This window comes from Myodes glareolus, chromosome 7 (genome assembly GCF_982192425.1).
Source record: "Myodes glareolus chromosome 7, mMyoGla1.1, whole genome shotgun sequence".
In the NCBI taxonomy this organism is placed as follows: Eukaryota; Metazoa; Chordata; class Mammalia; order Rodentia; family Cricetidae; genus Myodes; species Myodes glareolus.
In genome coordinates this window covers 6592445-6605278 of record NC_142032.1, presented here as the reverse complement: position 1 = coordinate 6605278, position 12834 = coordinate 6592445, and the positions used below count along the sequence as shown (strand labels likewise).

Genomic DNA, 12834 nt, shown 5'->3' with positions numbered 1-12834 from the left:
GACGTGAATTCGCAGCTGGGTTGAAGGTCATGAATCCCAGTAATGTCTCTAGAAGACATTCAAACTTCAAGCATAACAGTAGCAATTGCTGCTTCTAAACTTATAGAAGAAGAAAATACAGATTGTTCAATAGTACTTTTTCTACTTTAAAGATTGTCACTAACTGAAGGTTAACTTTGAAACCTCCACGGTATCCCTTTCCCACCACTGCTCTCTCCCCTACAGAGTGGGGACCTACAATCAGCTTCAGCCACAAAGGCACCGATTTCAGTCTTCCCCAAATGCAAACTATTATCCTAAATATCAGTTACTGTTTATTAACCACTCAGCTCACAAGACACATGAAAATTACCCATTGTATGGGTAAGAAAATTGAGATTGCTACAACTTGAGCATTCAATCTCAGATATTCCCATTCTGTAAAACAGCTGAGCACCTCATGGTCACCTAAAAGTGTATCTACCACTCTCTAGACCAGAGATCTGGAAAAGATAGTCTACCCCTTTAACACTGTGAGCAAAACAGTAAAAGTCCAAAAATAAATGCAAAGGAAAAATGTGTCAACAAGATGTAACAATTACTGCAATGAAATTCTTTTATAAAAAACTGGGGTTTCAAAGACTAGATGTCAAATATCAAGAACCATAAAAACGTACTAACAGATTACTTTAAATGAGCGTGGAAGAAAGTCAAGATGAATGTAGTCCCATCCATTACTACCTTGACACAAAAAGCAACAGCCTGTTAGAATATATCCACCCAACCCCAAGCCATAGTCTCGCTGACTGATAATACACTGTAGCTCTGCAGCTGCAATACTGCTTGGTGTAGAACTGTAGTTAAGGTATTACCTTGCATTCAAAATTAGAAGTAGGTGAGAGGTCAATCTAAAAAGAAAACATACGTGGCCTGCTATTTAAATTTTGTTTCCACTGCCCTCTAAATGTGAATTGGCCTCACTCCTGGACTGGCAGTTGTCCTGCCTTCAGTTGTAGCGAATTCCTGCATTACAGCCTTACAGTTTGCAAGGCACACCTCTAACAAGCCATTCTTGAGCAGACCTCAACACTGAACAGGAACTGCAAAGGCTGGGCCTAAATCTCACCAATGGTAATAAAGCCCTTTATGCAGGCAGAACTGAACCTTCTGCCCACTCAGCCTCCAGTGGAGAAGGCACCCAGCACAGCCAGCCACTCACACGAGTAACTACCACCCTCTGTAAACAACTTCTGAGTCCTGAATATTTGGTCCATCCCAAGAACAGCTTAAAAGCTAATACAACCTTTCAAAACATAACTCTCGCCTTAGAGGAGTGGGAAAAAAATTCTATGGTTGCTACCTCACCCCTGCACCAAACGCCATTGGCAGCTCACCTTTCACCCAGTCGGCTCTTCTCAACAAAATAACAAAAACCAAGAACATTCTTGGGGGCTAAAAGTCAGCACCTACCAGGTACTGAGCACACCATCAACTCTATGGCTGTTAACTCAAAGTAAAATCTGCTCTCCCCCTCACTGTAGATGAGCATTACTGAATAAATGAAGTAACTCCATTTCTTTACCGGAAACGTTTGACTTGGCTCTGCAAGAGTCAAATCCATTCAGACCCAAAACCAAAATCCACAAAACTGCATCCCTCTGTGTGAGCAGGGGCGTCCTTACCCAGCTCTGGGGCGTGCAGGAGTAGCAGCACCTTCCCACGAAGGGCCTCTTCCGGCTCAGGAGACTCTCCTTCCATTTTAATGTCGCGGATCTGAAGAACGTGGGTTTGAACCCACAGTCACCCTGATAAGTGTAAGAGAGAAATTGTATCTAAATGGCAAAAGACTTGTTCTCATCTTCTTGGTCTCTAAAATTAAGATATTTCAGATAACAAAGAAAACTGTGCTGTCTCTTTGGGCAGTACACTTACATGTGCCTTGAGTGTTTCTATGTAAAGCACTTTGTTCCACAATCACTTGGGAAAAGTTTGTTAATAAGAAAAGGTTGGTTTCCTAAAACTATAGTTTGTAACAGCTGCTGCATGCTCGATGCAGCACTCACAGGTTTTAGCACAGTTCTGGTGTTCACCAGAGGACAAATGGATAAAAACACAACATACATATTACCCAGTGGGATGTTATTCAGTCACAAAAAAGGATGAAAGCCAAAGAAGCCTGGAGTTCATTATGTTAACAACAGCCAGGACACAAAGGCAACCACTGCCGTTCTTACACAGGTAAGTTGAAAATGTCTATCTCAGAGAAGCAGAGAGTAGAATAGTAACCCAAAGTTGCAAAGGTCAAAAGAACTTGTGACCGTGGGGTGAAGAAATCAGACTCCTGAATCCCTAGCTCAGTCAACCTTATGCCCTTCCAAAACATCCCTAGAAGAAAACTATGAAGGTCAGACACAGTGAGCAGTTCTTACGATACTTCAGAGGAAAAACAAAGTACACTTAGTGACATTGTTATCAAAGCACTAAAAGGTAGAGACACGAATTAAACCCCGTTCAAGTGTGTTCAGATTTCTCCTTAACTTTGAGAGATAAAATAATAACACTAATAAAGCAATCTTAAACATAACCAAATATGCCAGGCATTGGTGTTGCACACCTTTAATTACAGCACTCGGGAGGCAGAGGCAGATGGATTTCTCAGAGTTTGGCCAGCCTGATCTGTAGAGTGAGTTCCAGGAAAGCCAAGAGTACACAGAGAAACCACATCTCAAAAAAACAAAAACAACAACAAAGATAAATAAATAAAATACTGTTATAAATTTGTGTTGAGATATTTGAAACATTCTATGTTAATTTGAAATTGTAACATAAGAAAATGTATGCTCTTTCAATTAGTTTAATAAGCAATCTTCCTATTTTTAATGCTTTTAGAGTTTGCTTCCATAATAAAATTCACGTTTACCCAATATAAGTTGTGGCGTGGGGACTGAAAGAAAAAGAACTTACAAGCACGCCACCCAACACGACGGCCACTGTTGATGCCTCCGGGATCTGCTTTGTATGTAAAGTGATCACCATTTTGAAATTTTCCACCCAGGTTTTTCTCCCAATGAATAGTCGTAAAAATTTTAAATTATTCTTAGACTGCGAAAACACACTTCTAACGGCTGAAGGAGTTCCCACAGCAGGAAGCAGTTTCTGAAATGATTAATCTTTACTTGAGACAGGCTCATGGTTCAGGGGAACTGTTCTGAAGGTGTAGTTTAAGCTCACCCAGTCCTCACTGGTATGTTTACATCGGCCAAGGCTGTACTCTGATGAACTGGGCAGGTAAGAAACGTCTATCGTGCTGAGCATCACTGAAGATTCATCCATGTCACCGCGTGCAAGGTCCAATTCATGTGCTGTAAGAAATAAGTACGACTCAAGGAAGCATCCTGAAAGTGCTGCTCTCTACAGGACTCTGCTCAGTAACTGGGGATCAAAAGAACGGACAGACTAGTGCTCAAAGTCACTGCAGAAACACTCCAGCGTGGTCGTGGAGCGCTCCCTCATCTGGTCTGCTGTGTTTATGTCTCTGTTAAGCCGCCCTGCCTACAGAGGGAAAAAGTCAACATTTGGAAACCAGTATTTCCTGAACATACAAGGATACAACGTCTGTACCCTTCAGATTCCTGCGCAAAACTGCCATGAATACTCATTTGTAAGAACGAACAGGTGAACGCCAGCATGCAACAAATAATTATTGCACTTTGTTAATAACTGAGCAATTCCTGAGAGGATGAAGACATAATTTTTATTATTTATTTATGACTATGTATGCACATATGTGCAATATGCATACTAGGGCATGAGACCCCCACCCCGGCCTAGAGTTACAGGTGGTCAGGAGGCACCTCACGTAGGTGCTGAGAACCAAACTCTGCTCTTGTGAAAGATCAGCAAACATGCTTAATCACTGACCATTTCTCCAGCTGCAGCACAAGCTTACTTAGTGTGATACATATTATATGTATGGGTACAAGGTTGCTTTTTTATAATTTTTAAAAACTTTCTTATACATTTTTTAATTATTTTAGCTATGTGTTATTTCTCACCTAGCACTAGATTCTTTTCTTAAAATGTACAGATCACTTTCAGTTAACAATGTTCTCTAAGGGAAACACTTGGACTCTGCAATCCCCACGTGGATTTGTTCCAGTAACTGTTTAGCCTCAAAACAGCTGCACCTGCATAAGCAATCAGCTGACACCAGAGATCAGTGAGCATCGCACCTGAGGGGAAAAGTTCTGTATCATAAAAATTCGGCTCTCGGCGACCAACTTCCGGTCCAGAATGGCCACACCACAGGGGGAGCACGCTCGTGCCTGAGAAAAGAAATGTGGAGATCAGAGGAGGAAAAGGAGACTGTGCCAAGAAAAGTCCACGCCTTGCTTCTCCCGCCCAACAGGGTTTACCCGAGGTCAAGGAAGATTTTTTTTCTTCTTACAGGACAGGGGAGAATTTAAAAAAGAAAACACGTAAATCCCAAAGGGTCCAGACAGCTGTGCTGAGCAGGGCAGAATACGAAATCTGACAGTCGGGCACAGGCAGAGGCAGCGGCCCCAATCTGGAGTTTAAAGCCCCGCCTGCAGCCCCGCGTGGGAATTCGAACAAGTTGGTTAATACTGCATTAACTTGCGTTTCCCTTCTGGAGAACGAGCAGCATCACAGCCGGCTCGACCGGCTCGCGCTGCAGGGAGGGCAGGGATCTCCACAGCACGCCCGAGACACCGTGGAGCACACGGCGCTCGGTCCCATCCCGCGTGGCTGCTGTCAGCGAGCGGTCCCCACAGCCAGCTGCTCGCGGAGCGCCCTACTGCCTCAGTTTCCCCGGGAAGTCTGAGATGACAGCCCTGCCGCTGGCTGCACCGCAACCCGGTACCTCCAGCATTGCCGTGCCCACCCTTCCCGGAGCCCGGCCCACTTCAGGGGGGGAACCCGGAGTCCGCCCGGGACACTTGCAAAGCCTCGGGCGGGTCCAGGGAGAGGGGCGTCCACGCACCTGTCCCCGCGCTCGGGCCCAGCGGCGTCCCGCAGCCGCAGCCCGCCCCGCGCTCTGCTCCACCCGCCCGGCAGCTCGCGCCTGGGCGCCCGCAGCTGCCAGCGCTTCAGCTCTGCGCCTGCTGCAGCGGCGCGCCGCGATGACGCCAGCGGCGCGCGGCAGTGACGTCAGGAGCGGCTGGCCGCCTGGCCCTGCAAAATGTGCTTGCAAGAAGGGTAGCGTGCGTACACTGAGCATGGGGAGTGAGCCTCATGGTTACCCTGCCGGAGCTGCATGCTTCGTGCATCGGTCCGTCTGTCTATCTGCCACTTCGTCGTGTGACCTCAGCTTACGTGGGTACTCCCACCACACCAGACCCCGTGGTGGAGTGCCTGTGGGCTGTGTGGGTTTAGGTACCTAAGCGTGATCTTGCCCAAGAATGTGGAGGCAGGGGTTGCAAAAGGCAGCTTTGTGAAATTTCTGTGAGTGACTGATCCTCAAGTGGGGGAAAAAAAATGAAGAATGGACAAGGTAAGGCTTGAAAGATACAAAGCCGCCAAGGCAGCAAGAGTCAGCTTTTTTTCCTTTTTGAAGGATATTGCACAAAACAGTGTATGCGGGGATTGTGCCAAATGGCCGTGTTCTGACTTCCGAGGGTGTTGAGATGTACATTCCTAATGCTCTCACCACAAAAACTGCTAAGTGTTTGAAATAATGGTATGCTGCTTAGCTCAGCTTAGTTATTTAGATTGTACTCATAATTCATAACAGCCCCTCATATATGCGTGTGTGTGTGTATATATATATAAGCTATTATATATGCAATTAATACCTTTTTCAAAACCGCTTGAAGAAATTCAGGTCAAACATTACTTCACTTGAGCTATTTAAACAAAACAACACTGGACAGGAAGGGGCTCTTTTGCAATATTTGCCAGAACTATTGACGAGGCCGATGGTTATCAAAAGCATTAGTAATTTAAAATGAAAACGATATACCACTCAACACACCTTAACTATGAACTAGAATCTGGGAACACACATAATTAAGACATGGTCTGTCCTCAAGTCACTGCTGCTTGCACGCTCTCACCCTAATCTTCTCAAACAAACCTTTGTGCTTGAACAACCCAATAAAAACTTAGACATAACTCCCTAGTATTGAAATTCCTGGGCCCTACATATCAGGCCTGCAGCTGAGAGGCCTCTCTTTTCCCCCCACTCTTCCCCAGCAGTTGTTCCTCCCGTAGTCCTGAGACAGGCTGTGCTGCTCCTCCCAGCATCCTGTGGTCCCTAAACTATTCTTCCCTATTCTCTCAGGGCCTCCATTAGCATATCCTACTGTGATGTCACAAACATTAACAAGCAGCAAGTCTTAGGCCCTCATCAGTGCATGTCATAATTCCATGAGGTTACAAACTCGTGATGGCAGAGCCTTGCACCAAAGTCCTAATCAACGCTCAATGCTGTGTTCTAATATGTACCGCATAAATATCTGAAGCTGAGGCCCAAGAACGACTTTCTTAACGTAAACTTTCTACTTCTCTTTATAAGCCCATCTTAAGAAACAAATACTCTCTTCTGGAAAATGGCCCCAGAGATTGGAAATGGGTATTCAGACAATAAGTAGTATAGGCCTTCTTGAAGTCAAAGACCCCGCCTTTCTTTAGCCTCATGTGTATCTTAGGAAAACAAACAAACAAACAAAAAAAACACCTACAAACAAACAAAAAAAGATCTGGAGCACTATATATTGGCTACAAAGAATAATTTTAAAAAAACATGAAATTTTGTGCGTAGGATACTGGGCCCTAACAACAAAACAAAGCATGAAATGAAAGAAAATTAAAAGCCTTAGGTAGAAAGACTGACGCAGAAATTCTAAACTATAAGCCAGAGGGAAAATATGTCATACATAAAACTCAGTTGTGTGGGTTCTTCTTGCACAAGAGATACTGTATGTGTCAATGTGGATCGCCATGCCAAGAAGTCCAGGTTACTTAATGAAAATTGTTTTGGAAACAGGTGACTCCCTAAGCAATCTATTTTATCAACAGAGTGAATTACAGTAACCAGTCCAGCCAGTCAAGATGGAGCAATGAGTGAATTCACTGCCTGATGTAACATAGCAAAAACCAAACAGGGAGATATAAAACAATGACATTCACACACCAGACATCATATACCTGAGATGGACAGTCCTGGGGGAGGGAAGCATATGAGCGGAGCCCCATCGTTACGTTGATTTATCACCTAGAAAGAGGAGGAGCTCGGAAGTGTAGGGAGACTGAGAGATCATGTCTGTTGGAGCGGGTGCAGGTTAGCAGAGAGAAGAAAGCTGTGTGGCGCAGGGAGCCAGGAAGGCCTGCAGACCTCAGATTAGCAGAGAGAAGAAAGCTGTGTGGCGCAGGGAGCCAGGAAGGCCTGCAGACCTCAGTCCAGCTGACTCCCACACTTGTCAGGAAGCTATCCACGCACAGGGAAGAAGGACACATAAGCACATGAAGAGAAGAATGGACACTCCCTGTGGCTTGCACAAGTTAGGGGATTATTCTTGTTCCTACAAGTCAGAGTTAAAAGATTCTCAGTGGTCATACAAGATCGTAAAATGCCTGATCTTCAAAGAGTGAAAACCCCATAATCCATGACATAAATGATCTCACCTCAGTAGCTGAGCAAAACCAGCCCTACAATAAACTCTATTATAGTCCTATTTAACAAATCTTAAAAACCAAGCTCTACCCCCAAACCCTTGGTTCAGTTGCCTTTTTAAAAAAAGAAAAGAAAGAAAAAATGTATCTTAGAAAAATGCATGAGAATACTTACAGGGAATAAAAAAACATTCTGTATCCTGTAACTCACAGTGAAATTCCCAGTATCGTCAAGTTGAAATTATTAGGTATGAAAAAGGAACAGGAAAGAGTGATGCATAGCAAAACTGAGGAAAGCGACCTAGGGATAATAGGTTGATTGCAAGTAGAATAGAGACGTGGAAAAGATAAGCCACATCTAGACTGGGAGTGAGGGTGTAGGTCAGTTGGTAGATGGCTTGCTTAGGTCGTATGCATGAAGTCATGTATCCCATACATAGAACCACACAGCAGCAGGTGTGGAGACGTAGATAGACTTTTAATTCCAGCACTTAGGAAATAGAAGCAGAGGATCAGAGTTCAAAATCATCCTCCATTATAAGGTGAGTTCAATGTCCGCTGGGCTACAAGTAGCCCTGTCTCAAAAAAATCTAAATCCAACAGGCGTTATAAAATCACTGAGTTTTCTTAAACAAATAAACACACACTTGCAATGAATTAACAGCAAGTTAATCGTTACTGAAAAATAAACTGAATTGCTTTAAAACACTGTGTGAGAACTATGCAGAATGCAGCACTGAGGAACAGGAAATAAATAATGAACACGGCATGGGGGACTCGAGGTGCCTGTGACTGGTGTCCACAAAGGAAGGAGAAAGGTAAACACTGAAAGAGTCCTCTAGAGAAGACTCAGGCTACAGGAAATGTTACTGGTTCTCAAACAAAAAGTAGAGTGCTGTAGATTGAAATCTGAACCTATACAAGAGAATTACGAGACCTTAAGGACCCCCAGGTAATGTTCATAGTAAGATCTCTTAGGAAGATAATGACTTTACAACAAAAATAAAAACAATGTACTGCAGAGTTTGCAGCACGCAGAGCTAACCTGTCTGACAACAGCAGGGCGACCAACACCACAAAGACAGAAGGTAATGGTGCCGGGACCAGAACCCCAGCCTTTCTCACACTTGAGCTTGTGTTTTTTCCTACATTTACACTGCCTTTCTGACAGTCCCTCTCCTAAAGGCTTCCCCTGGTGATCGACAGGAACATGAGTTCATTTGTTCCAGATATTACGGATTCACTGTACACTTCTCCAAAAGAGAACAGTATTAGCTGACTTTTCAAAATCCAATCTTGTAGTAACTAGCCATGGCATCTCTTGATCTAAAATACAACAATCATTCCACAAAATTCTAGTCAAATCAGTTGAATAATGAAGAGGCCTATGCTTTTTTTTCCTCCTTACTATCTACTTTTCTCCAGGCTCCTTCTGGGTATTGAATTATTCAGAAACTCTTTACAAAGCCTCTCCTCGATGCCAGGCCCTCTGCTGTAAATGTAGCTTTAACAGCACAGTGCTGTCACTTCTCTGGAGTGGATAGCTGGTATACTTACTCAACTCCTGTTTATTGCCCTCCTTTGCCTTGTGGCGTCTAGCCTTCTCTTAGTTGCTCTCGCTGAGAGGGCTGCTGGTCTAACATCTATCTGTCCCTTCCCTCTGATTTTGTTCAGGGTGATCTTTTGCCAGGCTCTGAGAAAAGAATGAAACAAGGTGTCTAAGCCAATTATGATAATCTCATTCCCAAATATTGCAACGGTTTGCTGCAGCCAAGATAGTCACATGACTTACTTTAGGGCAGTGTGACCTAAGAGAAAAGCAACTGTGAGGACTGTCCAGATTTGCTCTCCCAGTTAAAGGGATACAGCAGACATTGCTGCTTCCCTGCTTCCCCGAGTCTAGCTGCCTTGATTGTCAGATCAGATCCCCACCTACTTAAACCACGAGCATCTGACAGTCTGTCCCTCTCTGGCAAAGCCACATCTGCTTTGACTTTCATTGTGGGCACAGTTCTTGCTGCTCGAATGACTCAACCACATGAAAGAGTAAACAAAGAAGAGAAGAGCTGAGGGTTGGCAGTGGAAGGGGTGGACTCCATTCTTTAGAAATGGCCTCAGGCCATAAGGGATCCAACATCCCTCACTCACTTTGAGCACATTCATAGTGCTACAGGGACCTCACTTTCACTGAAAGTTGCTTCATCAGGGAACAGATATGTAGATTAAGCTCCAAATAAACTCAAAGGAGGATTTCCATGTTAAGTATGGTGCTGGCTGGAAACTGCTTGACTACATGATATCTTTGATCTGATGTACCCATCATATCTTTATTGGTTTAAATAATAACACTTCAAATCCGAACAATCCAGAGCAGAATAATGACTGGTCTGACTCCTAGAGAATTCAGGATCCTCTAAAGTGCTACACCATGAAAAGGGGTCCCAGCCAATAGCCAGAAACCACTCGCTCAGCCTCAAGCAGTATTTTCTTCTGAGTTCTGAAATGGACAGTACAGTGGCTAGTGTCCTGTAAACTTCTCAGGTGTCGGACACTGAGCCTCCTGTAAGAACGAGAAGACAGACAGCGGCAAACGAAAGTCCCCAATACTGAAGCCAACTGTAACGAAAGATAATGGTCTAAGGGTGTACAAGGCCAGCATTAATGACTGTGTAAGCTGAATGGGGGAGGGTCCACGTGGCAAGGCAGGTTGGAACAACAGTCTTTCAGTGTGGCCCTCTACCCCGCCAGCAATGGTCAGACTGGGGAACCCTGACCTGGCACGGCATAGTACCTAGCTGGTAGGGTGAGGGACAAGGCTAACAATTCAGGAAGAAAACAAGGCAGAGTCTAGGTGAACTCCAAGGCCACCAGCCACTAGCTGTGCCTCCCGTGACTTAGTTTAAAAGAGAAACTGTCTATAGGCAAGCAGGGTGAGTGGAATAGAGAAATTAGCTAGTATGTCTTTAAAAAGCCAAGCTAGTTCACGCTTGCGGAATGAAAGCTATTTCCTCTCTGTTCTAGAGTATACCCAGACTTAGCTGCGCTATCAGGGAGGCCAAGCAGCTGCAGTTTGTGATAGAACACAGAAAAAACAAAAAGCTGCCTGACTGGGGTCTCTTGGCAACAAGACAAACTCAAGAGAGCTCCAGCTTCTCGCTGGAAGTTCAGCTGGAAGGTGTGAGAGGAGAGTTGTCTGAAATGGGAGGGGGGGGGGGCGGCAGAATTCAGCACAGCCCAGACACTGAGAGGCAAACTGAGGGATCTAACTGTGCTTCAGATAGGAGGGTCCTCTCATCCGGTGCAGAGTGCTGGAGGCAACAGACCCTTGATGGGGAAGTGAGTCTTTGGAGCCTCAGGGAAGGCTCCGTGGTGGAGCTTGTCACAGAAGGGAGAGAGCTCTGAGAGCCACACAGGGCCCAGGCAAGGACTGGGAAGACCCAACAGAAATGAGTCAGGGCTTCCACATGGGCCCCCATGCAGCGTGCACACCCAGGTAAGGGACAGGCAGACTCCAGGGATGATCACTTTTGAAGTCTGATGCAGCATTCACCCGTAGGTAAGGGTTGGTAGAAGAAACTGAAAAAGTCATCATGGGTCTGGTCCTGGAGAGTAAAGAGTCCGGTGGACCTTGACACAGAGGGGTGGGAAGAAGGGTGAGAGGTGACAAAATAGGAAAGACTAAAGAAGGATCTCAAGATCCATGTCAGAACTGTGAGGAGAACAGCCTTGTGACAGTCACGACAGGTCTCTCACTCAGCTGGAAGGTCATTATAATTTCAGCACTCAGAAGGTAGAGGCAGAAGGATTGGGAACTCGCTGTCACCCTTAGTTACATAGTGAGCTCAAGGCTAGCCTGGGCTACCTGAAACCATATCTCAAGGAAAAAAAGGTAATACAAATGAGCCTGTCAACCTGTCAATTACTTGGATGGGAAAAAAATGCCCTTTGGGAAGATAACTATTTCTGAAACTTCAAGAAATGGAGAAGAAAATCTATCTAAACACATAGGTCTGGGTTAATCTGGCAAAGTCTACTCTCATGGGCTGAAAGCATTTTCCTAAGTAGTCATCTCTGACCATTGTTAGAGCCTTTCCTTCCTCCATGGCCTCTTTGCTCAGTGTTCACTCTCAGCCTTGGGAGTCGCCTCCTGCTCTATAATCACCTTTGCCTATCGTCTAAGCGCTACTCTGTCTCATCTGAATCCTACGATGAGCATCGCAGAGCTGATACTCGCAGGCGAACCGGAAACCCTAGTAACATTCAGAGAGCATTTCCAGGTGGAGGGCTCCACACTTGCCCAGGGTGACAATGACCTCCTGTAAAAAGACCACAGAAAATACCTGACCAGAAGCCAAAGAAACATTCCAGAGCCCAGAGGGAAGACAGAGCTGGAGATCTGAGCCAAGGCCAGTGAGGCTAAGGAAGAACGAAGTTGCAGAGGAGGGGTAGAAGAAAGTCAGGACCAGAGCGAGGCGTTGTAAGCTGCAGTCTATTTGAAAACTTTAAAGTTGTGACACATAATACGGATGTCGTGGTGGAGTCTGCATCTCCCTCACCTGGTAGATTAGGTAAGAGCTGACAGACAGGTCTAAGGCTGTAAGCAGTCTAAGGAGGAGTGGGCAGTGGCTCAGCAACTCTGATGTCCCCAGGGGCCTGCCTGGGGCACGTTAGCAGTGCAAGAGCTGGTGGGCGGTATGGCCACTCTGTAATCTCCCTCTCTCCAGCACTTGCAACATGCCGAGCACAGTCCTGAGCTCGTTGTAGGCACTGTGTCAGGCTGACCTCTCAGCCACGGAGCAGCCAGGAAAACACAGCCCATGCCAGAGAGTTCGAGAATGACACTTTCACACGGAAAACCACTTAGAAGGGTCCTGGGATTGCTGTGTGAGGCAACCCAGATTAGCAGGAACAGAAATCACTGTGCCCCCAAAGCCTGGAAAGACACTCAACTAGAACACAGGAAGCAGGCTACCAAGAGGCATCCAAACCACAGAGCCACCATGCAGCAAGAGGACCAGAGCCTGCCTTTCCCTCTCTCAGCAATTTAATCACTGGCTGGCTTTCCTATGAGCAAAATACACGCTGCAGGGAAGCCTGACCCATCATTTCCTCAATGAGGAAGAGCATGAGAGCGGGGAGGCAGGGGGAAGGAGAAAGAATCTGCTGTCCTAAAGGAAAATGGGGGAGCCCGTCCTTCCCATAGGAACTCTTTACACATCTACT

General features: G+C 45.5%; 1 protein-coding gene across 5 annotated transcripts in view; it reads right to left on the bottom strand.

The window, feature by feature from the left end:
* The window catches only part of Gpam (glycerol-3-phosphate acyltransferase, mitochondrial), a 57133-nt gene that overhangs the window by 24953 nt on the left and 19346 nt on the right, over window positions 1-12834 (bottom strand). For 2 of the 5 annotated variants that reach the window (XM_087907801.1, XM_087907803.1), the window contains exons 2-4: window positions 4212-4304; window positions 3211-3341; window positions 1662-1784 (exon numbers count right to left, since the gene is read on the bottom strand). In XM_087907801.1, the coding sequence (XP_087763927.1) occupies window positions 1662-1784; window positions 3211-3312 (225 nt within the window). In that variant the 5' untranslated portion in view covers window positions 3313-3341; window positions 4212-4304. Of the gene's footprint in view, window positions 1-1661; window positions 1785-3210; window positions 3342-4211; window positions 4305-4981; window positions 5121-9168; window positions 9305-12834 lie in introns of those variants that run through there. The other 3 variants (XM_048424387.3, XM_048424388.3, XM_087907802.1) reach the window with 3 other exon arrangements.